Genomic DNA, 27,056 nt, shown 5'->3' on the forward strand with positions numbered 1-27,056 from the left:
GAATAATAATAATAATATAAAAATGTACATAAACACTAAAGTAAACCATAAAAGTCAATTGTTACCCTAAACACAGGACAGTCCTAGTAGAGAACCTGTTCAACTTCCAGTAGGACAACAACCCTAAAAAATATTTGAAAACTATATATTCCTTTCTTTCCACACTGCAAAACTTTGTGTTGGTCTATGACACAAAGTACAAATAATACAGGGTTTTTTGTTGCATTGTGAAAAATATTAAAAGGTGAAGGGGTATCAAGCCCGAACGAGAGACCATCCCCCAGTGGGCCCACCATCTGCAGGGGGAACCGTGAGGGACCGGTGCAAAGAGGATTGGGTGGCGGACGAAGGTGGAGACCTCAGCGGCCCGATCCCCGGATGCTTAGGCTGGCTCTAGGGACGTGGAATGTCACCTCGCTGGGGGGGAAGGAGCCTGAGCTTGTGCGGGAGGTCGAGAGATATTGACTAGAAATAGTCGGACTCGCCTCCACGCACAGCGTGGGCTCTGGAACCCATCTCCTTGAGAGGGGTTGGACTCTGTTCTACTCTGGAGTGGCCCACGGGGAGAGGCGGCGGGCTGGTGTGGGTTTGCTTGTTGCCCCCCAGCTCAGCCGTCTCGTGTTGGGGTTTACCCCAGTGGATGAGAGGGTCGTATCCCTGCGCCTTCGGGTTGGGGAGAGGTCTCTGACTATCATTTCAGCCTACAGGCCGAGTGGCAGTGCAGAGTACCCGGCCTTTTTGGCGTCCCTGTCGGGGGTGCTGGATAGTGCCCCTCCCGGGGACTCCATTATTCTGCTGGGGGACTTCAACGCCCACGTGGGGAACAACAGTGACACCTGGAAAGGCGTGATCGGGGGGAATGGCCTCCCCGATCTGAATCCGAGTGGTGTTTTGTTATTGGACTTCTGTGCTAGTCACGGATTGTCCATAACGAACACCATGTTCAAACATAAGGGTGTCCATCAGTGGACTTGGCACCAGGACACCCTAGGCAGGAGGTCGATGATCAACTTTGTTGTCGTATCATCAGACCTTCGGCCGCATGTTTTGGACACTCGGGTGAAGAGAGGGGCTGAGCTGTCCACGGATCACCACCTGGTGGTGAGTTGGATCCGCTGGAGGAGGAGAAAGCCGGACAGACTTGGCAGGCCCAAGCACATAGTGAGGGTCTGCTGGGAACGCCTGGCAGAGCCCTCGGCCAGGGATGTATTCAACTCCCACCTCCGGGAGAGCTTCGACCAGATCCCGGGGGATGTTGGAGACATAGAGTCCGAGTGGACCATGTTCTCCGCATCTATTGTCGATGCTGCTGCCCGTAGCTGTGGCCGTAAGGTCTGCGGTGCCTGTCGCAGCGGCAATCCCAGAACCCGGTGGTGGACACTGGCAGTAAGGGATGCTGTTAAGCTGAAGAAGGAGTCCTATCGGCTGTGGTTGGCTTGTGGGACTCCTGAGGCGGCTGACGGATACCGTGAGGCCAAGCGTGCTGCGGCACGGGCTGTGGCAGAGGCAAAAACTCGGGCCTGGGAGGAGTTCGGTGAGGCCATGGAGAAGGACTACCGGTTGGCCTCGAAGCGATTCTGGCAAACCGTCCGTCGCCAACACTGTTTATAGTGGGGACGGGAGTCTGCTGACCTCGACTGAGGACATTATCGGGCAGTGGAAGGAGTACTTCGAGGATCTCCTCAATCCTGCCATCACGCATTCCGTGGTGGAAACAGAGGCTGGGGACCCGGGGTTGGAATCTTTCCTCACCCAGGCTGAAGTCACCAAGGTGGTTAAAAAGCTCCACGGTGGCAAGGCTTCGGGGGTGGATGAGATCCGCCCTGAGTACCTCAAGTCTCTGGATGTTGTAGGGCTGTCATGGTTGACACGTCTCTTCAACATTGCGTGGCGGTCGAGGACAGTGCCTCTGGACTGGCAGACTGGGGTGGTGGTCCCCGGAGGGTGTGTTGGTGTGTTCCAACTACAGGGGGATCACATTCCTCAGCCTCCCTGGTAAGGCCTACGCCAGGGTATTGGAGAGGAGAGTCCGACCGATAGTCGAACCTCGGCTTCAGGAGGAGCAGTGTGGTTTTCGTCCCGGCCGTGGAACACTGGACCAGCTCTATACCCTCTACAGGGTGCTCGAGGGTTCATGGGAGTTTGCCCAACCGGTTCACATGTGTTTTGTGGACCTGGAGAAGGCATTCGACTGTGTCCCTCGTGATGCCCTGTGGGGGGTGCTCCAGGAGTATGGAATCGGGGGCCCTGTACGAGCGGAGCAGGAGTTTGGTCCGCATTGCCGGCACTAAGTTGGACCTGTTCCCAGTGCATGTTGGACTCCGGCAGGGCTGCCCTTTGTCACTGGTCCTGTTCATAACTTTTATGGACAGGATTTCTAGACGCAGCCAAGGGCCGGAGGGGGTCGGGTTTGGGGACCAGTGGATTTCGTCTCTTCTTTTTGCAGATGACGTGGTCCTGCTGGCCCCCTCTAGCCAAGACCTACAGCATGCGCTGTGGCGGTTCGCAGCCGAGTGTGAAGCGGCTGGGATGAGGATCCGCTCCTCCAAGTCCGAGGCCATGGTACTCGACCGGAAAAGGTTGGCTTGTCCTCTTCAGGTTGGAGGGGAGTTCCTGCCTCAAGTGGAGGAGTTTAAGTATCTCGGGGTCTTGTTCACGAGTGAGGGAAGAATGGAGCGGGAGATCGACAGACGGATCGGTGCGGCTGCCACAGTAATGGGGGCGCTGTGCCGGTCCGTTGTAGTGAAGAGAGAGCTGAGCCGAAAAGCAAAGCTCTCAATTTACTGGTTGGTCTACGTTCCTACCCTCACCTATGGCCATGAACTTTGGGTCATGACCGAAAGAACGAGATCCCGGATACAAGCGGCTGAAATGAGCTTCCTCCGTAGGGTGGCCGGGCACTCCCTTAGAGATAGGGTGAGGAGCTTGGCCATCCGGGAGGGGCTCGGAGTAGAGCCGCTCCTCCTCCACATCGAGAGGAGCCAGTTGAGGTGGCTCGGGCATGTATACCGGATGCCTCCTGGACGCCTTCTTCGGGAGGTGTTCCAGGCACGTCCCACCGGGAGGAGGCCCAGGGGACGGCCCAGGACACGCTGGAGGGACTATGTCTCTCGGCTGGCCTGGGAACACCTTGGGCTCCCCCTGGAGGAACTGGAGGAGGTGTCTGGAGAGAGGGACGTCTGGGCGTCTCTGCTGAGTCTGCTGCCCCCGCAACCCGGTCCCGGATAAGCGGAAGACAACGAGTACGAGGGGTATTAATACTGTTCCAAGACATTGCATTTCATTATGCCACTGAGGTAAGAAATGTGGCTGCCTGCACATGTCAGTTATTGAAAACATTCTGCATTAAAAGGACATCTTGTATTTCTATGAAGAAAAGAAGATGCTACTAAGAATAAAGTGCTGCTAACAAGAACTAAAATAAGCAAAATTTTTGGACCATTAAGGGTAGAGAAAAAGTGGGAATTATGTACTATTCCATCCTTAGTGATAAACAGAAGCAGCTACCCTGCTATAACAGGAAACATTAAATATGATAAGCACCCCCACATGACCATTAGGCTCTTTTTATCATAAATAACAAATAGAGGAAGCAGTTTAGAAGTTCCGGCAGCATTCCACATAAATTTAGATCACTTCACTTTATAAAATTCCAATCCTGCCATAATTAAGAATACGTACCAAAATAATTAAATGACTTAATAAAATAATTCCTCGGCCAAAAGGTAGCTAGACATATTAATGACAGTGCCATTAATTGCAACAAAATACTAAAACGTAGATATTTATTCAATAATTTATCAATTAGTCAGATATAAATAAATATTTCCATGTTAATCGTTAACTAATGTAAATTATCTCTTTGATAATACACTTGTTTTTATTTAAACCACTAATTTGTTTATTTTAAACTTGAAGATTTTGCTGCTTTCATTTTCCTGGCCCTTTTATTTCTTTCATATTTGTTACCACCCAAATAAATTTAAAATATGTTTTGCCACAAATATATTATTTTCCAAATTATTTTACTGTCTTTTTATTTCTTAAGCACTGATATAGTTCCTCCCTAACATATAAATGTTGTTTTTTCTTACCCATCAGATTTGCCTGAGCCCATTTATTTTCGTCTTTCTTTTTAACATTCCTCAGGTAGTGTCGCTTTCACCGTCTGTGAAACTTGAGAAAGCACAGTGGACAGGTTTTGACAGTAAGACAACATCTTATCTTCACATAAAGATGTGGAGGGCAATGGTCTAGGCAATGTCCCCTTGCCCAAATTTGGAGGTCTGCCCAACAGCACCTCAAAAGGACTGAGGTTTACTCGTGCTCTTTGCCTCATTCTCTTATAGGGTCGCTCTTTTGTCTTTTCCCCCTCAACATGCAGCTGGAAATGAAAAAACGAGGGGGCAGTCTTTGAAACAGCGTCACCGCCTCAGCTCCTCTCCTACTGGCTAAGGTCAAGCCTCTGGGAAGTAGGTGCTCATTATGACTACCTGTCTGTCTAAAATTGAAGCCTCATAAAGATATCTATTTATAATTTTATTCAAACAATACAGCCCTGGCCCTTGGGAATAGCATTTTTGTCATCAAGTCAGTAACAGGGATTGAATCAGTCAGAGTACATATAGAGAAAGTTTCTTGAGAAACGAGGAAGCTATATAGGCTATATTTCAAAGAACAACTAAAATTTAAACTTGGAAATCTGTGCACCTTACAGGTCTTACACCTCTGGATAAAGTATTACATGTATGCTGAGAAATATAATAATTGCCATATTTAAGTGGCTTCAGATTTTAACAGCCAATATGTACGTTTTAGGTGACATAGATGGTCTACTCTTACACTTAGCAGAAATCGGTCTCTGGCAGACATTTTTTTAAGCTGATGTAAGTATAAGTTATATTGGAATATTCCAGTGGTGTATTTTTGACATCAGATATGAATGAAGTGACATCTAGAGAGGATATAGCTGCATTTTACAAAGTTACAATTTTCTTTGGTGTTATGAATACACAAAACAAATAAGACGATATTGCCAAATTAGTGTTGTTCTTATTCTGAAATTTCACATTAGATGTAGATAACCTTTTTAATGTTTATATGGAGAAGAATCACCCTGGGACATCAGATTACGAAGATTATGGATATTAGTGAGGTATACGTAGATTTTCCATGTTTAAGGGGCTTTTTTTATTTTCCACATCAGATGTAGATGAGATTTATTGAGTGACATCTATAGAAACTCAACTGTAAATCCGCATAGAAATCATCTTGAATGACAGTTTACTTTAAAAGATTATTATTATGTTGAATAATATTGGGCATATTTACCAGGATTTTTTCAGAAAAAATGTATAGCTTAATATTTTTAGGAAGGATAATTAGAAATCTTTAAAGATGCACATTTAACATTGAAGTTTTTGAAAAATGTTTCCCCTGGTTAGATTGGCGGTACTGTTCGTCACTGAGGCAGGCTTTTATTTTGAAAGCGGGTCCGTAAACATGCATGACTCTTGGTACTTCGGCAAACTGACGTATTCTCTCATTTACGATCAACAGGATATGGAGTATGGCAGGCCATTTTAACATAAAATTGGCCTTACCAGGCTTACATTCCAAATATCTGAAATTGATTTATGACTAGGCAAATTACTTAATTAGGATATCTCTAATTATATTTTCACTAGTCAAAATACAAATTTCAGACATCTCTAATTACATTCTGACAAGTATAAATGACATCAAATTTACCATTAAATCTGGATTAAATCTTGGATTTTACCAAGCTGTTAGCACTACACATGGCTCTGACTCATCTGCAACACCCTAAAACCTATGTTAGGATGCTATTTGTGGACTTCAGCTCAGCCTTCAACACCACCCTTCCTGACATGTTAGCCATGAAGCTCCATAACCTTGGTTTATCTGCACCACATTGCTCCTGGATCAGTGACTTCCTCACCAACAGGCCCCAGGTGGTGAGGATAGGCAAACTCACATCTGTCCCACTGATCCTGAACACCGTCAAGCCACAGGGTTGTGTTCTCAGCCCTGTCCTTTTCACCCTATTCACACACAACTGCTCTGCTATTCACAAATCAAACATGGTTGTGAAGTTTGCGGATGACACCACTGTGGTGGCAGTGGCGGTTCTAGACCACATTTAGCAGAGGGGCCAGGGTGGAGCCAGTGTTTTTTTTAACAAAGCAAAAAAAAAAAAAACAGGGCAATATTTCATGGTTTAATATATTAAGTGAGCCACAGAGCCACCTGCAGCTCTGTAGCTGCAGACGAAAACTGAGATCATGTCTTAATACAGCTGAAGCTAAAAGTGCAACACCGTAATTTGTAATTCATCATTAAAGTAAAATTGTAAATTTCAGTCATTTTCTACCGCTTATTCCATAGTGGAACCAATTAGTTACTGTTTCTGTGCCACTGCAAATCATCATATGAAATTAATTTAGTTTTCGGTACAGGGGCCATAACAGAATTGATCCTCCATATATTTCTGCCCTTTGTCAGTACCAGTAAATCAGATAAATGACTGCACCTCATCGGACTCGTCCGTGAAACTCCTTAAGTTTGCAGACGACACCACTGTCATTGGACTGATCCAGGACGGTGATGAGTCTGCATACAGACAGCAGGTGGATCAGCTGGTCCACTGGTGTAGTCAGAACGACCTTGAACTCAACCCACTCAAGACTGTGGAAATAGTGGTGGACTTTCGGAAAACACCACCCCCATACACCCCCCTCACCATCCTCAACAACATTGTGTCGGCTGTGGACCACTTCAGGTTCTTAGGAACCACCATCTCTGAGGACCTGAGATGGTCTTCACACATAGACACTGTTCAGAAGAAGGCCCAGCAGAGACTGTACTTCCTGAGGCAATTCAGGAAGTTCAACCTTCCACAGGAGCTGCTGGTCATCTTCTACACTGCCATCATTCAGTCTGTCCTGTCCTCATCCATCTCAGTGTAGTTTGGCTCATCCACAAGACAGGACAGGTCCAGACTGCAACGAATAATCAGGACTGCAGAGAGAATAATCAGGACTGGCCTTCCCTCCATCCAGGACTTATACAGGTCAAGGGTCAGGAAAAGAGCTGCTAAAATCTCTGCAGACCCCACACATCCTGCACAAAAACTGTTTAGAGTTTTACCTTCAGGCCGCCGCTACAGAGCACTGTTCACTAAAACCAGCCGCCACAGAGACAGTTTCTTCCCCCAGGCTGTTTCTCTGTTGAACATTCAATAGAGTACAAAACAACAGCATACAGATGTTGCAAATGCACCTTTTTATTATATATGTGTATATTTGTATATTGTATATATGTATACTCTTTAATGCAAAAAACAAAAACCAAAGAGCACAGTGTATCGGAATCAAATTCCTTGTTTGTATGTACAAACTTGGCAATAAAGCTGATTCTGATTCGATGAGCTCCTCCTACAGTCATGCTTCCCCGACCTATATGGCAACTACTTTTAACATTTAATCAAAGACACCTGTCCAAAATACTATTTTGAAGACCAATAATGCAAGTCCCCAGAGCCCTGCCAAAGCATAAGCGAAGTAATCTGCTGCATAGGGCCCATATGTCTATATTTGTTTATAGAAAATGAGAATATTATAAGATTTGATGGTTTCAGCATAGGTAAAGTTTGGATTTTTAATTTAAGATTTAAAGGAATCGGCAAATTTACTTTGTAAAAGTGCAAAGAATAGACTTCATTGTTTGATGAATGTGTTAACATGGTTACAATCTGATTCTGAGTTTAATCTTTTCTTTGTGTCTGAGCTCCGTTTGCTCACAAATGCATCCAAGCAAATATTAACATATTATCCGTAATTGCTAAGCTCAGCCGATTCAACTTGCCCCCCCATCCCAGATTCCACCATATCAGTATCGAAACCCTGATAGTTTTGGTAATGGTCTTAACAAGAAGAGAGAGTTGTTGGGACCAAAGCCATGAGTTACAACAGGAAATGCGGTACGGACTTTTCTGGAACTTCCAAAATAAATTGCATTAACCTACTTCAGGGCCTATCTCTACCACCTGGGACTCCGCTGAGAGACTGGCCGGAGAGGAACAGCACGCTAATGTCTCTTTGCTGGCAAACAGACATAAACACTTCAAACTGGATCCAAGGGTGTCATAAGATCATGCAATCATGTGCACAAGATAAGAAGAAATAAATCACTGTCTGCGTATCCAGTGATTTTCATTCATGAACGGGGAAATCAAGGTACAAGCATTGCTTGACTGTTCTCTCTGAGATCTGCAGAAGCGAACTGTTTCCAGAGAGTTCCCAGCAGGACGCCGAGTGAAGCAGTTTCCCAAGGAAGGACAACGGAGGCCACATTAGGCAGTTAACGTCAGTGGACAGAACGGGCCGCCAAGCCACTACTCCGGAGGTTAGCTGGCTGGTGATTATAGACACATCTATAAATAAAATGTTAATTGCGTATGGGAGAAATGTAATTTCCCTTATTAGAAATGATCTTTTTGGCTTGGAAGAACCTCCGCTGTTGCTCATAAAATATAAGGCATATTGTTTCCAGAAACATTCATAGTTTTATTGTGGTCGAGCGTCGCCATCTATGTAATGTTAATGCGGCTTGCCATACCCGTTTACCCCTTTAAATTCCTGAAGTTTTAGCAACAGGTTCTCCGGGATAGAGGGCGGAGAGTTGAACTTCCAGCCCAGTAACAAGAGCTGGTCGTCCAAACGGCGTCTTACCGGAAGAGGAGAGGAGGGGTCAGCCCTTAATTGGACCAGGACCGAGTGGGAACAGTGGGGGAAATGTGATGTTTCTGGGATGAGAGAGGCGTGTGCGGCTATATAGTAAAGGCTGACTTGTTGCTGGCGTGTTTTCGGGACTCTCCATTGAGGTAAAAGTCAAAGGGAAGTGTCATGGCTGGGATACCGACCAGAGGAATGCGCGGCTCGGACCTAAGAATGACCACGGTGGCCCGAGCGGCTGCTATCGCCGCGCAGCTGCAAGAGGAGTGCTCCATCTTAATAGAGCACTATGTGAGTAAATGGCTACTTTCCACTGGCTGTAGCTGTCCAGCAGGTCACAGGAAAATAAAGTTTCAGGAGGAGAAAGAAAACTGTCTGAATCCCTGTTTCCGTGCGTGTGGGAGTGGGGAGAATTAGGTCAGGGTTTAATGGAAAACTAATGAGTTTCTTTGGGTGTGTGTTTGTGCATGCATATCTGTATCTGTGTGTGTGTTTACAATAAGATTATAGACAAAATGTGTTTGAAGGGAACAGAAGAGTGATGAAAGATGTAAAAGCCACATAAGAGGGAGGAAAAGTTATGTTTTTCTGTTACAGAGACTAAAATGTTTTCAGAACAACAGAAGGTCAGAACGAACAGTGGTAGGTGGATGAAAGTCCTTTGAATGCCTTAGGTGGGTGTTATTATGGCACCATGCAGTCATTGGTGTATAAGCAGGGCATGCAGCCTTCACCTCCACAGATGGTCTACTGGTTTTTTAAACTACTTCTTGGCCTGAAGCCAGTTCATTCCTTCAGTCAGCCTGGGGCATAGGGAGCGGCCTGACATGTAGCATCGCATCTACAGAAGCCTACTACAATGTTTCGAACGATTATCTGGTTACATCCTCAAACTTCCATGTATTTTACTGGGATTTTATATTATACTGTCAAGCACGGTAGTGGCAGCATCATGCTGTGGGGGGCTTTTTTTCACCAGAGTAGGGGAAGCTGGTCGGAGTTGAACAGGAATAAAACCTGTTGGAGGCTTGAGACTGGTATGGATGTTCACCTTTCAGCAGGACAACAACTCTAAACATACAGTCAAAACTGTAATGGAATGGCTTGGATCAATTATGTGATGTAGGGACTCGGCAAAGGTCCAGACCCGAATCAAGTTGACAGGATGTGGCAGCCGCTCTGTTCAGGCCGACTGAGCTGGGGCTTTTTTGCAAAACGAATGGGCAAAAAAACCCAATCAGTCCAAAGTCACCTTTTGCTGCTGTTACAATTGCAAGTCCTGTGGCACTAGTGGCCTTTATTTTGCAGTATACACACAGGAAATGGCCAGAGGAAGAAGGGGGACAACATGCAGGATAGGTTCCAGGGTCAGTAATCGAGCCCCAGAAGGCTGTGTTGAGGACTCGTAGGACTCTGTTGAGTTGTCGAGCTATAAGCTATACCTGGTATATAAAGTTTGTTTGATCCATGGTTAAAGAACTATGAAGGTATTTATATGTTAAGCTTTTTAAACCTATAATATCAAACTTTGACAACTAGTGAATACATACATTTCCTTGGATGGAACATTTGTTGGAAAGAAAGCAATAATTGTAGTCTAATGACAAAATAAACATAAACAATTTTCTTTGTATCATTAGTGTCATTTTGTTCTGGAAATGCTATACAAACTGCAACATCTGTGTTGAAGGGGTTACGTTCTCAAGTTCTGATGGGGGTAGAGCTAGGTAGGGGAAAGGCACATGTGCCAGACCAGCCTTTTGTTGCCCTCTTTCTGTTCCTGCTGGCGTTGAGTGCAGTGTGAGTTGCGGCTCTGATGGCAGCTCCTGTTTTGTTTTGCCAGCTGTCTTTAATAAACTGCAAAGAGTGCACAGATGACTGTGGCTTCCTGTCTGCCTACTGAGGGGCATTAAAATATATTGCAGGATAATACAGGGAAAACCTGCTAAGTATTTTATAATTTAAAACTGGAAGTTCTAAGGGCACCTGTTTTATGGCTATTTAAGGAAGGGTAGTGCTTGTTTTTTTTACCATGGAAAGATCTGTTAACAATCGGACTCAACGTTAAGGTCCTAATGAAACAAAGAGGCCGAACGAAGAGGTTGAAAGTCAGGCTTTGTTAGCCCATGAGATCAACCTTGGCCACCTTAAACTAGCTTGAGAGCATTTCATTTTGAGCCCAATTTATTAAGAGCCACTCTGGAGGGTCTTAAAGGTCACATTGACCTCTCCCTGCCCTTGCTTTAGGGTTTTATCTATACCAGCTTTGCAAATCTGGAGATGAAAATTAAAAATTCAAGGAGTGTGGATACTTCTGCAAGGCAAGGTGTAAATATAGGGGTTGATAGCTCTTTTCAGTGACTGTGTTTTGTTTCCTCTCTAAGTTATCTGGTCACTTTAATTCTAATCCGTTTATTCCTAAACCAGCGAGGTACTCCTCATTCTGACTGCAACACCAGGCTTTGCAACATGCCATTTCCTGGTTTCTTGAACTTCCAAACCTATTCCAAACATTTTATTGACAAGTACTTGGCTTTTTTTATCTGAAGAATGCTGCTGTTCTTTCCAGGCAGGTTGTCCCTTGGTTGATTTGGTGCCAGTGAAAACCCTCTTTTGCAACATCCCCCACTCACCTTTTGAATCATCAAGATGCTTACAACGTTATGATCATTTGCAATGATCCTCTGGAATATTCTTTCCAGCTGTGCTGTAAATTCCTGAGATATCCATAAAAGAGTGAGGTCACACTCTCTATGCAATCTTGAGTCATAGATGTTTGCTCCCTCCCTGACTTTAACAACAGATGATTTACATCTGACCTCTTCATCACACCAGATGCAGAAAAGCAGTCCATGTCACAGGGTGGTCTCCGCATCACAAAGCCTGCTGCCAATACTCTACGCCAGCTCTAATGATGCCCCTGAGGGGCACCATACCATCCCCAACATAATGTGACATTTTTCGCATTATGTTGGGGATGGTACACACTTGTGCAGTGGGTTTCTAAAATTATTTATAGACCTTGAATTTTTGCACATTTTGTCACTTTACAACCACATACTTTAAGGTATTTCATTGAGATTCTATGTGAGGGACCAACACAGAGCAGTGCATCATCATAAAGTGGAAGGAAAAATCTTTTCACAAAGCGAATCTGAAAAGTGTGGTGTACATAAATATTCAGCCCCCTGAGTCAATACTTTTGTAGAACCACCTTTTACTGCAGTTACAGCTGCAGGTCTTTTGGTGTGTGTCTCTATCAGCTTTGGACAGCTAGAGACTGACATTTTTGCCCATTCTTCTCTGCAGAGTAACTTACACTTGATCAAATCTGTGGGAGAGCATCTGTAAAATATTTTCTTATCTTTCCACAGATTCTCTATTGGATTTAGATATGGACATTGACTGGGCCATTTTAACACATCTAATATTTACTGTTTTATTGTATCTGTCTGTAAGGTTAGACTTATTGTCCTCCTGGAGGGTGAACCTCCACCCCAGTTTCAGATCTTTGGCAACCTCTAACAGGGTTTTTTTCCCCAGTGCTGTACGGTATTTAGCTCCATCCATCTTCCTAACAACTCTGACTAACTTTTTTTGTCTCTACAGAAGAAAATTCTCCACACTGCATGATACTGCCACCACCATGTTTGGCTGTGGGATGGTGTGGTTAGGCTTATATGCAGTGTTAGTTTTCAGCCACACAGAGATTTGCAAAAGTTGGAAAAAGTTCAAGAGTTATGACAACATTTGTAAGACACTGGATCTTTATGTATTCTGTTTCAATGTTTGGGGATTTCTTAGAATTCTGTATTAATTACAAAATACTTATTAGACCTAATGGTTCAGAGCAAGAAAACATGTTAGAAAATTTTGCAGCGACCTGCAATTTATTTCAGAAGTAGGTCAGGAATTCCAATTTTCATCCAAACATACTGTGGTATGGTGTGAGTGTGAAAACTCATTTATAAGTAATTAAGAAAGTAACCTTTCTTAATAATAAGAAAGATTAATCCTAACAGTGGGGAAAGTCTTGTTAAAGCCCCAACTTTACATGATTTAAAATATATTTGGTTTCAGAGACGCTCAGGTAACGACTGGCAGCTTTTCAGCCCTACTAGATTGCAATTTGTAACACAAAAAACGTAAGAGTTTCAGTACATCATAAAATCTGAACTGTGGCAGTCTGTTAAATACAACCCACAAACAGCTTTTCTGAATTCAACTTCATTAACAAAATGTTTGTTTAACCTACGAAGACTTGAGCTGATATGTTTCCAGACGTTGCATCATATTTGACACGGTTCCATGCTAACTCTTCCTGTGTAAATGCAGATGTTTATCTCTGGCTTACTCAAACCTTCTGCTTACTAAGTTTACAAAGCCCTACTGTTGTAGGGCTGCACAATATTTTGGAAACTTATTGTCATCACAACATCCCTGTATGCAGTATACATATCGCCAAAACTGTCTGGACTGCAATAAGCGTTCGCTTCCTATGTAAATAATGTATTCAAGCTCTTTATGCCTGTAATATACTTGGTGACACGTGTTGTTTTATTGCAGCATAAAAAACTTTAGAAGATAAAGAGGTGGTAAGGTGGTAAAGTCATTAAGAAACTACAGCTAAGTTGTTTCAGTGCCAAAGCAGAAGAGGCCAGCCAGAAGTAAGTTTTTAATAAAACCTTGTTGACAACGAAATATTATTTTTATTTCCAGTAGCTGGATTGACTGCTCATTTTCTAGGGTCTATGTTTACTCTGAACCCAAAGCAGAAAGAATTACCATTTTTTCAGTAACTAGTTTATTTATTACAAGTCATGTCATTATCACAACATTCATCAAGGTTATCGCATGTTTTCCTAATATCGTGTTGTCCTCTATTGGAAATGTGGTCACTACTATGAAAGAGGAAATTCCTATCACATATTTCCAGATTATGTTTGTTTTCATCATCAGATGTCTATCTGACTTTTGTTTGTTCTTTCCTTCTTTGAAATTGCTTGCGTCCTCAAGAGAAAAAAAGAGAACTTCCCGCCAGATGTGTCCGACGGCCCTCTGGTGTCCGTCCCTCCTCCTTCCTCCCAGCTGGACACGAGAGACAAACTCTGGAGACTCCATTCTGCTTTGGAGCAGTGCCACAGCCTGCTGGAGCGAGCCATCGCCAAGGAGGAGGAGGAGCTGGGTGGAGAAGAGAAGGGTGAATACGAGAACAGGAGGAAGACCGTAAAGGAGCGACTGTTGTTTCTTTTGAACCACACCAGGGAGCTCCTCAGGGCTGCTGACGGTTCATCCATCTTCACCCCAAGCTTGGATGGCTCAGAGGTAGGTGTTGATGTCAGCAAAAATGTCCTCAAAGAGAAAGTGCTGGACTGGAAACTAAGGCTAAGCAACTCTTGTCTTATCACTCGCAGTTAGATGATCCCGCCACTCTGTTCCAGCTGAAGTGGTGGGTGTATCGGATCTTCATGGAGGTGAAGTACTGGAGCCAGACGGCCATCGCAGTCTTGCAGGAGCTGCAGTCTGACACTGCCAAGACACCATCGAAGCTGAGTAAAAGAAGCGCTCGGAGATGAGACAGGAGACGTGATGAGGGTGTTTTGGTGACGAAGAATAATCTGTGCGCAAAGGCTTGGTGCATTAGAGCAGGACCATGGAAAGAATAGGCTGACATGAACAGGGAAAGGGTAAAAATCAACTGGAAGAGGCATGGATCAATGGTGAAAGAAGAAAAAAGTATTGGTTACTTTTTGATTTCTGGACACCTAAAAGAAAAAAACAGAACAAAACTCATTACCTCAAACTTAATACATCTATTTATTTATTGTTTATCATATGTAGCAAGTATCCAGAAAGGCATAAATACAGTTTTTTTTTCTTTCTGAAAAGAATGGATTAACTTTCAGTTCCTTTCTTGTTAAATTTGTATCCTTCCATTAGACACTCCTGTATTTATTACTAGGGAGTTCGTCCTGGGATTCACTGAAGCCAACAGGCAGTTGGCAAGATTTCTTGAAGATTTATGAGTGTTTAAAGTTACGATGTCTTGCAAAAGTAGTCGTACTATTTTCATTCCAGTGTATTTCATTAGGATTTCGTGTGATAGAGCGACGCACAGTAGTGCGCAAGTCTGAAACTGACAAAGGTATTCAGAAGAGACGGGACCAAAAATTATTTGATCTACATGCAAAATACTATGACAGAAAATAAAACTTTCACATCACCCAGAAAAGACCATTGTCACTATGATTCTGAATATATTATTTAATATGAATAATTTAATATTTTATTAAATAATACTTCGGTCTGTTAAGGGTTGTCCTGTGAATTCCAACCCAATAAGGTGGTGGTATTAGGACAAAATTGAAAGGGATGAGCTAAGCTCTGGCATTATTGAACAGCGAAACTCTAGAACACAGAATGAATTCACACAATTTCTTAAAATACTAGAGTTTTTTTTACAAAAATAAGTCAACTTAAAGTCAAACATATTTCAATCAACAAACTCTTTACTATGCTAAAACAATCCAACTAAACTACCAAGCAGTGAAAGAATAAGGAAGACTAATAGGCTATGTACAATATAAACAAATGAATCAAAGATGGTTGAAAACCATGACCGAATGAGTGATGCAACATTACCATGCAATATTTATGTTTGAGAACCAAGGATTTTCTTGAAAAATCTGGAAATGAAGTTAAGTTAGTCTTGGAACTAACTTAGGCAATAATTGGTATACCTTTAAACAACCATTCACAGTGCAAGACCAGATAAAACATTTTGATAAAACATTTTAAAGAATGATCTGCTGAATAAAACCTCCAGGGTACTTCTGGATGACAAATTCTCAACGGTGTTTAATTAGCTGCCTTTATTTATTAATAATTATTAAGGAAATAGTAAAATAATATTTAAGGAAATATTATTTTGAATAAGAACCAAACCTTTTGGATAAATGGGTCTTAATGGTGTTTAATTAGTTATCACATTTAGTAAAATCGTTTTTAAGGAAATATTACTTTCTAGATTGGAAACTAACAACCTTTCTGGGTAAATGATCTTCAGCTGACTCATAAAGTGGGTGAGCACGTGTTCTTAGCCATTAGAGGTTGGAGCTAACAAAAGAAGCTTATAGCTGGTTACCAGAATCAAACATGTACCTTTTTAAAATACCACTAATAAAAGGGTTAAATTGCACAAGCGTAGACGGCGCATTATGGCCGATCTTCTGTGTTTAAAACCACCTTTTAAATAAAGTTTGTCTTAACTTTAAAAACACTACACAGGCCACATCCTTTGCTGAATGCTAGTCTGCTAGCACTTACTGTAGCCGAGTTTCTCAACAAAAACAAACATAATTAAACGAACATTATTTAGATTATTTGACTCTAAACTAATCTTCTCTGCCCAGACACCACCTCTTACGTGAACCGTGCTGAGGAGGAGTTGTCCGGGCGTCGAGGAAACATCCACGTGTGGGTGAACAAAGGGTTAACTTGCAGCTAACCTCCTTTGCTGGGGGGGACAGACTTACACACAGAGCGGTGTTATATTGCGGTACCTTTGTCCTTCCTTCAGACCGGGAAAACTGCTCCACTCGGCGTTGTAGAGACAAGGTCTCTGCTGGGAACTCTGGAACATAGTTTGCTTCTGTAGACCTCAGAAAGAAAAGTCAAGCTACGCTTGTACCTTAATTACCCCCGTTCATGAATGAATACAATACCGGATACACAACAGCAATTCATTCCTACTTAACTCAGTGCATATGATGGCGTGATCGCATGGCACTCTTGGATCCAGTTTGAAGAGTTATGTCTGTTTGCCAGCAAAGTGACATTAGCGCGCTGTGTCCCTCCGTCTAGCTCTACTGGGGACCTGCGTGGAAGAGATCAGTTTGTTGGAACGCGGGGTTTTTATTCAAACAGTGACGTTGCGGGAAGTCTGCTGTTACCCCTCTTGTTCCTGTTCCTGGCTGTGCCGGAAGTAGGTTCATGCGATTTATTTTGAAAGTTCCAGAGAAGTTTTTACTGGCCTTTTAATGTTGTAACTCGTGGCTGGGGTCCCAACAGTCACTGTTAAACATGGTGGTGGAAGCATCATGGTGTGTGGTTGCATTTTTGATAGGAACTGCGTAGCCTGTCAGTTGATGGGAGGAAAGTTGGAGCTAAATTTCAGGGCAATCTTGGAAGAAATTATGTCAGAGGCTGAAATAACTTTAAAATGTCACTAAACATACAGCTGCAGGTACCAAAATATTATTTTGCTCAAAGCAAATTCATGTTATGGTCCAGACCTAAATTAGATTGGGAGTCTGTGGCAAGACTTAAAGTGTTGTTCAGACACTCACCATCTAAACAAACCAAGCTTGATTTTTAGTTGTTTTTTTTCCTGCAAAGGATGGGCAAACTTTTCAGGCTGTTGACAAACAAAGCTGGTGGAGACTCAGGAGAGCTGGACACAAATGCAAACCAAACATTCCCTATTTTTATTTATTTATTTTATTTATATAAAAAGAAAAGCATGCATGGAGCATTGTTGAACAAAAGGCATGATGTTTCTACCAGCATGCATCACAGTGGTCTATTTAGAGTGATGTGCAATGTTAGTTTTCTGCCACACGCAGCATTTTGCCTGTAGGCTAAAAAAAGACAGTTTTGGTTTCATCTGACTAGAGAACCTTTCTTGCATTTTGCAAATATGCACTGCTTTGTTTTGTTTTGTATCTCACAAAATCTTGTTAAAACGCTAGACAATTTGTGTTTGTAATAAGACAAAATAGGAAATAGTTCCAGGAGTGCGAATACTTATGCAAGACACTTTTCAGAGTGTACGTGTGCTTTTCAATTCTGCTGTATAAATATTAACTGAGGATATTTTGAAGGAAAACTGTGTTACAGCACCCTCTAGTGTTTACTTGGTGCTTTTGCTTTGATTTCTTTTCTGATTTCTTAATTGGCCTCAGTGTTTCTCCTTATCTATATTGTGACTTTCTCATGTTTTATAGCAATTTTAGCAATATAATTAGGCCAAATAGGAAATGCACAGGAAGGAAAACAGAAATGGCAGGAGAGTGGATTAAAATCAAATGGATTCAATTTTTTAAGACGTTCAAAATATGGGTAAAACATATTTCTTAAAGGTTCATAAAATGTTTTAGAAAGGTTTGCTACTTAACTCTGCAAAAGGTGCACTGAATTATAATTTATAGTGATGTGTCAAAATCCACATTTCTAACCCTGTTTTGGCTTGGACAAAAGCAAATGATATAAAGGTAATCTATTAACTATCTACTGGGTAGATGAGATAATCAACTAAGCAATATGGTGGAAATGCTGAAACTGACATTAATGGGAAATGAATTCTCCATGCTGCTGTAACCTGACAGTCTTATCAGGGCTGCAGTTCTAATGAAATTACCCTTAGCCAAAGTCTCTGATTGTATTTAAAAATGCATGAAGCTTTGGTGTAAGAGAAGTTAATGTGAATATGATTGAAACCTTAAAAGTGAACACCTGATGAGCATCCACATCCACAGAAAGGAGCAGCACAAAGAGCTGACAGAAGATCCTGAGAATGAATAGGTTGCTGTCTGCTGAGTCAGCAGAAACGAGACAAGGGGACCAATTACGTCTGAACTTCTTCAGATTTTCTTCAGTCATATTTGTTTTTAGCTGATTAACTGATGGTAGGGGCACCAGAAGTATGATCATTTCTTTGAGACAAGCAAATGGTTTTATTTTCTGGACGCTTGAGTTTTTTTCTTGTTCACCTTTTGAATATTTTATCTAATAAACTAGATATGGTTTACCAATTCACCATGTGCTGCCTCTTTATTTATGACGAGTAGAAAAACGGTTGTAGATAAAGAACAAGCTGGTGTACCAAATCGGCACAGGTAGTTTTGGCCCCTTAACTAAATGTTACTTTCTCAGAAAAATAAACTAATACACATACAGTACAGACCAAAAGTTTGGACACACCTTCTCATTCAAAGAGTTTTCTTTATTTTCATGACTATGAATATTGTAGCTACACACTGAAGGCATCAAAACTATGAATTAACACATGTGGAATTATATACTGAACAAAAAAGTATGAAACAACTGAAAATATGTCTTATATTCTAGGTTCTTCAAAGTAGCCACCTTTTGCTTTGATTTCTGCTCCGAACACTCTTGGCATTCTGTTGATGAGCTTCAAGAGGTAAACGCAAACCGGATGGAATAGCAAGATGTTGTGGTAGCCATGCTGGTTCAGTATGCCTTCAATTTTGAATAAATCCCCAACAGTGTCACCAGCAAAGCACCCCACACCATCACACCTCCTCCTCCATGCTTCACGGTGGGAACCAGGCATGTAGAGTCCATCCGTTCACCTCTTCTGCGCTGCACAAAGACACGGTGGTTGGAACCAAAGATCTCAAACTTGGACTCATCAGACCAAAGCACAGATTATTTTACCATGAAGCCTGATTCACACAGTCTCCTCTTAACAGTTGTTCTAGAGATGTATCTGCTGCTAGAACTCTGTGTGGCATTGACCTGTTCTCTAATCTGAGCTGCTGTTAACCTGATTTCTGAGGCTGGTGACTCGGATGAACTTATCGTCCGCAGCAGAGGTGACTCTTGGTCTTCCTTTCCTGGGGCGGTCCTCATGTGAGCCAGTTTCTTTGTAGCGCTTGATGGTTTTTGCGACTGCACTTGGGGACACTTTCAAAATTTTCCCAATTGTTCGAATTGACTGACCTTCATTTCTTAAAGTAATGATGGCCACTCGTTTTTCTTTACTTAGCTGTTTTTTTTCTTGCCATAATACAAATTCTAACAGTCTATTCAGTAGGACTGTCAGCTGTGTACTGTATTCACCTCCTGCACAACAATACTGATGGTCCCAACCCCATTTATAAGGCTTGAAATCCCACTTATTAAACCTGACAGGGCACACCTGTGAAGTGAAAACCATTTCAGGTGACTACCTCTTGAAGCTCATCAACAGAATGCCAAGAGTGTGTGGAGCAGTAATCAAAGCAAAAGGTGGCTACTTTGAAGAACCTAGAATATAAGACATATTTTCAGTTGTTTCACACTTTTTTGTTCAGTATATAATTCCACATGTGTTAATTCATAGTTTTGATGCCTTCAGTGTGAAGCTACAATATTCATAGTCATGAAAATAAAGAAAACTCTTTGAATGAGAAGGTGTGTCCAAACTTTTGGTCTGTACTGTATGTTTGGTACATAGATATGGAATGATTTGTTTAACATGAAGAAATATGGGACAATATAACTGCCTGTTGGTAAGAAATTGGGGTACAAAATGATACCAGAACAAGCTGACCTAAGGACATGGCAAACCCTACCTTCAGTTCTTCCTTCCTTCTTTACTTGCGCCAGAAGAACTGTTGCATGTGAACCCAGATGACTGTGAGTGCTTCAGGACAGAGGAGACCTCCAGTAGAACTCACTGCTCACTGTGAAGAGTAAAAGCAATACACGCTTTCAAGTCAGAGACTTTTCAATAAAGAAAGTTGCTAGAGTTTTTGCTACAGGTTCTTCTCAAAAAATTAGCATATTGTGATAAAGTTCATTATTTTCCATAATGTCATGATGAAAATTTAACATTCATATATTTTAGATTCATTGCACACTAACTGAAATATTTCAGGTCTTTTATTGTCTTAATACGGATGATTTTGGCATACAGCTCATGAAAACCCAAAATTCCTATCTCACAAAATTAGCATATCATTAAAAGGGTCTCTAAACGAGCTATGAACCTAATCATCTGAATCAACGAGTTAACTCTAAACACCTGCAAAAGATTCCTGAGGCCTTTAAAACTCCCAGCCTGGTTCATCACTCAAAACCCCAATCATGGGTAAGACTGCCGACCTGACTGCTGTCCAGAAGGCCACTATTGACACCCTCAAGCAAGAGGGTAAGACACAGAAAGACATTTCTGAACGAATAGGCTGTTCCCAGAGTGCTGTATCAAGGCACCTCAGTGGGAAGTCTGTGGGAAGGAAAAAGTGTTCATTCATTTCATTCATTCACATCTAGGATGTTATTTGAGTGTTCCCTTTATTTATTTTTTTAGCAGTGTATACATATACAGGTCCTTCTCAAAATATTAGCATATTGTGATAAAGTTCATTATTTTCCATAATGTCATGATGAAAATTTAACATTCATATATTTAAGGAAAAAGTGTGGCAGAAAACGCTGCACAACGAGAAGAGGTGACCGGACCCTGAGGAAGATTGTGGAGAAGGGCCGATTCCAGACCTTGGGGGACCTGTGGAAGCAGTGGACTGAGTTTGGAGTAGAAACATCCAGATCCACCGTGCACAGGCGTGTGCAGGAAATGGACTACAGGTGCCGCATTCCCCAGGTCAAGCCACTTTTGAACCAGAAACAGCAGCAGAAGCGCCTGACCTGGGCTACAGAGAAGCAGCACTGGACTGTTGCTCAGTGGTCCAAAGTACTTTTTCGGATGAAAGCAAATTCTGCATGTCATTCGGAAATCAAGGTGCCAGAGTCTGGAGGAAGACTGGGGAGAAGGAAATGCCAAAATGCCAGAAGTCCAGTGTCAAGTACCCACAGTCAGTGATGGTCTGGGGTGCCGTGTCAGCTGCTGGTGTTGGTCCACTGTGTTTTATCAAGGGCAGGGTCAATGCAGCTAGCTATCAGGAGATTTTGGAGCATTTCATGCTTCCATCTGCTGAAAAGCTTTATGGAGATGAAGATTTCATTTTTCAGCACGACCTGGCACCTGCTCACAGTGCCAAAACCACTGGTAAATGGTTTACTGACCATGGTATCACTGTGCTTCAATTGGCCTGACAACTCTCCTGACCTGAACCCCATAGAGAATCTGTGGGATATTGTGAAGAGAACGTTGAGAGACTCAAGACCCAACACTCTGGATGAGCTAAAGGCCGCTATCGAAGCATCCTGGGCCTCCATAAGACCTCAGCAGTGCCACAGGCTGATTGCCTCCATATCACGCCGCATTGAAGCAGTCATTTCTGCAAAAGGATTCCCGACCAAGTATTGAGTGCATAACTGTACATGATTATTTGAAGGTTGACGTTTTTTGTATTAAAAACACTTTTCTTTTATTGGTCGGATGAAATATGCTAATTTTGTGAGATAGGAATTTTGGGTTTTCATGAGCTGTATGCCAAAATCATCCGTATTAAGACAATAAAAGACCTGAAATATTTCAGTTAGTGTGCAATAAATCTAAAATATATGAATGTTAAATTTTCATCATGACATTATGGAAAATAATGAACGCAATCACAATATGCTAATATTTTGAGAAGGACCTGTAGTTGACTTTCTGACAGTCACTGGATACTCCCTAATATAACAACAAACTTGCTCAGTTGGCAACTCTTCCCTTTGGAAATGGAATGGAATAGATGACTCCTTTTGATGCAGAGGAGCAGCAGCTCTTTTACATGTCCATAAGGTGCAGTCCATCCACCCTACAGGTGAGGTTCATTTTAGCTGCTTCTATCTGGGATCACAATCTTAAGTGATAATCTATCATAACCACAGATGAGGGTTGGAACTTAGACTACCTGGTAAATCAAGAGCTTTAGTTTTTCTCACTTTGCATTATCGCAGACTTAAGCCACAAACCAAATTAAGACTTAACACTATCCACCAACTCTAGAGTGCTTTCATAAAAGCCAAAAATGTTTGATTTTTTTCTTTTTAATTTTCTTTGGTGTACCAGATTTAGGCCTGAATCATATTTTTATTTTAGATCTGAACCAAAGTTAGCCATTAAGTGAAACCTACAAATGTTGTTTCAAATGCTGATCTGCCAAAAACCACAGTACTCACCAAAGTTAGGGGTATTTGGCTTTTGGGAGAAATGTGTGTAAAACGTAAAACGTTCACGCTTCAGTGATATGTCATGAAGGTATGACATTTAAGTAGAAGCATGCAGTGGTGATTTCCTTATCTCAAACAATTTATTGGAACAAAGCCAACAACAGTGCTAGGTATACCAGAGCAAAAAGATCTTGTGTTGTGCCCTTCAGCATCAATTACAGCTTGACAACGACATCTCATACTGTTCACAAGTCGACTTACTGTCTGCTGCTTACTGTCTGCTGAGGTTGTCTGGGGACAACAATGGCTGATGCATAGTGCTCTCCTTGACATCTCCAACTTTGTTGGCGGTGATCGTTTCTGCTCACTGTGAATCGACTTTCATCAGAGAACAGCACTGAGACCCACTGGTTCCTCGTCCATGCAGGATAATGATCCCTGTGTTTGGTGTTGCGGTTGGGTACCTTTGCAGGTTGTCTAGCACGCAGACCACGCTAATGAAAATGGCTTTTAATGGTGACACTTGGGTGCCTCTGACCTCCCTTTAATGTGCCATAAGTGCCATTCATCATCTGCTTCTGCAGGGTACTGTTCACAATGAAGCGATTATCAGTGTGGGATGTGACCAAAAGATGTTCTCTTCTATGCCTTGCTGTGAATCTTCCAGTCTGTATCTCTGCTGATAACACTCTGTGACACTCTAAGCTCAGTGGACATTTTTTGGTTGGTTCATGGATCAAATACCTGTTATGTTTTTTGTCATTAAGCTCCTTGTTAGAGAACACAAGTTGTACAAAAAGTACTGAAATATTTAATAGTTGGACATGTGCATTCAGAAGTTTAGAAGTTCACCTGTAAAGGTTATAGTGCATTTTAGGTTCATCATGGAATTTCAACTGATAGCTGAATATCCCTAACATTTTGTGACTAGTATAGTTTGGTTTTCTCCCGTGATATGAAAAACGCTTCCTAACCCTGACCCCTAATACCTTTTAGAATGGTTCAGATAAAAGAAAGTTATAAAGAAACCTCCAAAAATTGTTAATTTATCTTGCAAATGTGATCTGACTGAAGTACTATCAAAGGTGCCAATTTTCTGACCTTCATGCACACAGCTACCTTATTTTAGTGACACATATTATAGCAATGGTTAGTGGATGCTACATATCAAACCCATTTTTAATTGCTGGAAAGTTATTACATTGCACATATATATATATTTTTCCTTGTGACAGTAATGCAGATTTTACTATGGTTTTGCCAACTTTAATACTTCATATCTGTGTTTTTGGGGTCAAACTCTAAAGCTCTCTGCACAGTAAAGTTTTAACATCCAGGGCAAAGAAATCAGTCAACAACTCTCCGAATTGAACTGAAAATTTAGCATGCAGTTGTTGGCTTTTACATTTCTAAGCTAGCTGTTTTAGCTCCTCAATGTTTGAAGAAGCTAGTGTTGTGTGATGAGACACAGTTTGCCAAAACATTCCTTTGAGCTGTTTCTCTCATTTCAGCTTTGGCCTAATTTTTGGCCAATTGTTTTAAAACTAGCTTAGAATGGTCTCTCCACTGTGACACTCAAAACTAAACCATCAGGAGAAAAAAGTAATTCTGCTTTTATTTAAAATACAACTGAATTAGAAATATTCACCCCTAAAAGATTTATCAAGTAATGTGTTAAATGCAAAACATTTAATCATGGCCCTTAGCAACTGGGATAGGACAACTAAAGAGCCCACTTGTTTAAAAGGAACACACCTACAGCATGTCCTGATGAAGATTGGTAGAGCTTCTGTGGCAACTATAAGATGTCCACTGATGAAGACTTCATGGCCAGATTCCAAGACACACTCCATTCTTCACCATGGTCAATCATGCAGGTGGGTCAGTGGCGATCCAGGAGAAATTGTCAGTCTTGATCATGTTCCAACAGGCCATTTTAAATATGTACCGGGCTTCTTCTACTAACATATTAAACATCGATGATCAATGGACTTTTGGAGCAATACGATGAACCCAAGCATCACCCAATGCTAACCAAATGTTTGTGTTACAAAGATCCTGGAATGTCTCAGAGCAGCTTTTTTTAGTCACCAGGTTTGAATTTGATGGAATAAAAGAAAGCTGGAGAACGAAAGCCATCAAACATCCCTGAGCAGGAGGCTTTAGTACAAGAAGAATGGACAAAGCATCCATTTGAGAAGTGCAAAGTGTTTGTCAGAACTTCCCAAAAACATTTGTTTGAAGTTATATAGCTGGCTGTGTCATTTAGCTCCTTTGCTAATTTGTACTATTTAATGCTAACTCATTTTCATTTTGTCCCTTCCTACTCTCATTTCTTAGCTATAAATTATGGTGAACCAGTTTATCAATTTTTCTTTCTTGTGAATTCTCATGAATTAGGCAGATAAGTGACAGTCATCTAAAATCTTTGTACTAGATTCTATCTCCATTTGTTGGGGTTTGGCCTGTTTTGACCTTTATAAAACGTGACAGACTTTCACCCCAGACTAAACCAAAATACCCTAAAGTCCCTCCTGTTGGTAGATTTTTATTAGCGTCATCCACATTTACTTACAGTAAACTTTGAGTAGGTTTCAAAAATGTATCTTAAATTGTCAGTTGTCAAAGTGGGTGCAAAACATCCCCACCGGCTGGTACAAATTGACTCATGGTTTGTAGGAAATATCTTTAATCAGTTTTTATAATACCAAACGCCCAAAACTACAAAGGAATGAATGGCGAAGATGTAAAATGACCAGCGCCATTAATAAAAGAATGATCCCCCAAAATACAGAAATTGCATGTTGGACATTATTGCATTTGCACATGATACAGTTTGATTTAAACTACAAAGATAAGTGAACTTCTGTTAAATATCTCCACATTTGTTGCAGTTTTTTGTCTTTTATTGCCATCTTATTACATAGAAGTAACTTTTTCATATTTTTGGCTTGTTTGCTTGTTTTTCTTTAATGGCTAGTTGTTCAATAAACTGATTTTAATCCCTGGAGTTATGTTTTGTTAATTAATGGCAGAATAACTCACAAATGCTAGTGATGAGTAGTTTATGATGCAGGCAGGGGAAATATATAGTATATTGTAAGCTTTTATACGTGCCATGATTTTGGATGTAGTGAGTGAGATTGTGAGTGTATATGTTGAACTGTGGAAGATGAGAGCACGTGCGTGTGAGCAGATGAGGTGTGATTGTGTTTAAAAGGGTGTGTGTGTTTGTTTATGAGTACATGACTGTTTGTGTGCACATCTCTTCGTTGGTGTGTGTATGTGGTTGTCAGGGAAGGAGTGGCAGCCATGATGCCTGTAGAGTAGGGAAGAGGTGTGTGTGTGCGTATATATATATATATATATATATATATATATATATATATATATATATATATATATATGTGTGTGTGTGTGTGTGTGTGTGTGTTATGGAGAGAGAAATTGGGTGTGTACATGTGTGCCAGAGAGGGACATGAAAAAAGAGAAGGTGAGAAAGGGCAGAGAAGTGTGTGTGTGTGTGTGCGTGTGTGTGTGTGTGTGTGCGTGTGTGTGTGTGCGCGAGAGAGAAAGAGACAGACAGAGAGAGACAGACAGAGGGAGGGGAGAGACAGCAAGCGGGAGACAGAAGTGTGTGCATGTTAGTGTGTATGGGTGTGTGTTTGTGTACGTGTGCCTGTGAAAGTGTGTGCAGCTGTGTGTGTGTGTGTGTGTGTGTGTGTGAGGGAGAAACCAGAGCAAGAGAGGGAATGAGTGTGTGTTTATGTGAGTGAGCAGGAAGGAGAGAGAGGACATGTACGTGTGTGTGTTTGTGTGAGTGAGTGTGTGTGTGACAGAGGGGGAGGATTGTACATGAGAGATGTGTGTGTGTTTGAGTGTGTGTGTGTTTGTGAGAAAGGAAAGAGGGAATGTGTGAGTGTTATTGTGTATGTGTGTGTGTGTGTGTGTTTGCGCCTGCGTAGGAGGGAATGTGTGTGTAGTTTTGTGTGTGTGTGTCTGACAGAGATAGAGGGGGAGGGGTGTGTGTGTGTGTGTGTGTGTGTGGGGAGAGCTAGGAGCAAGCTCTGCAAATGGTGTGTGTGTGTGTGTGTGTGTGTGTGTGTGTGTGTGTGTGTGTGTGTGTGTGTTACAACAGCACAATATGTGCCTGGGCTGAATGAAAGGGAAATGAATGTACTGTGTGTGTGTGTGTGTGTGTGTGTGTGTGTGTCTGCGTGTGCTGGGTGTGTTCATGCAGTAAAAGAGGGTGTGTGTGTTCTTTATTCAAACTATGTTTGCGTGCATCTGTGTGCAGCAGTGTGGTCTGCACGGCAGTCTGTTGCAGTGTGCATGCACAGTTTGCTCTTGCATGTAGATGTGTGTCCTCAGCAAGGATTGTGTTGCAGCGTGCGACAGACACACACAGATACTTCTTGGGTGTATTGGTGCGGGCGATGAAGCCCTCATGAT

The 27,056-nt window shown here is 41.9% G+C and overlaps 1 protein-coding gene across 1 annotated transcript; it reads left to right on the forward strand.

Annotated features, from left to right (window-relative positions):
• The first annotated feature begins 8,614 nt into the window (after positions 1 to 8,614).
• cntf (ciliary neurotrophic factor) lies at positions 8,615 to 14,983 on the forward strand. The gene is made up of 3 exons (XM_047366133.1): positions 8,615 to 9,047; positions 13,773 to 14,081; positions 14,171 to 14,983. Exons 1-3 carry the CDS (start codon positions 8,928 to 8,930, stop codon positions 14,330 to 14,332), a joined length of 591 nt encoding a protein of 196 aa, XP_047222089.1. The 5' UTR covers positions 8,615 to 8,927; the 3' UTR covers positions 14,333 to 14,983.
• Positions 14,984 to 27,056: the final 12,073 nt, after the last annotated feature.

The sequence above is a fragment of the Girardinichthys multiradiatus genome, chromosome 5 (assembly GCF_021462225.1).
Source record: "Girardinichthys multiradiatus isolate DD_20200921_A chromosome 5, DD_fGirMul_XY1, whole genome shotgun sequence".
In the NCBI taxonomy this organism is placed as follows: Eukaryota; Metazoa; Chordata; class Actinopteri; order Cyprinodontiformes; family Goodeidae; genus Girardinichthys; species Girardinichthys multiradiatus.

Bases quoted from the DNA above. Each gene is read 5' to 3' on its own strand.
- cntf (XM_047366133.1), top strand. From the start codon at position 8,928: ATGGCTGGGATACCGACCAGAGGAATGCGCGGCTCGGACCTAAGAATG. The intron at 9,048-13,772 runs GTGAGTAAATGG...TGCGTCCTCAAG, and splicing joins CCATCTTAATAGAGCACTAT to AGAAAAAAAGAGAACTTCCC. The intron at 14,082-14,170 runs GTAGGTGTTGAT...TATCACTCGCAG, and splicing joins CAAGCTTGGATGGCTCAGAG to TTAGATGATCCCGCCACTCT.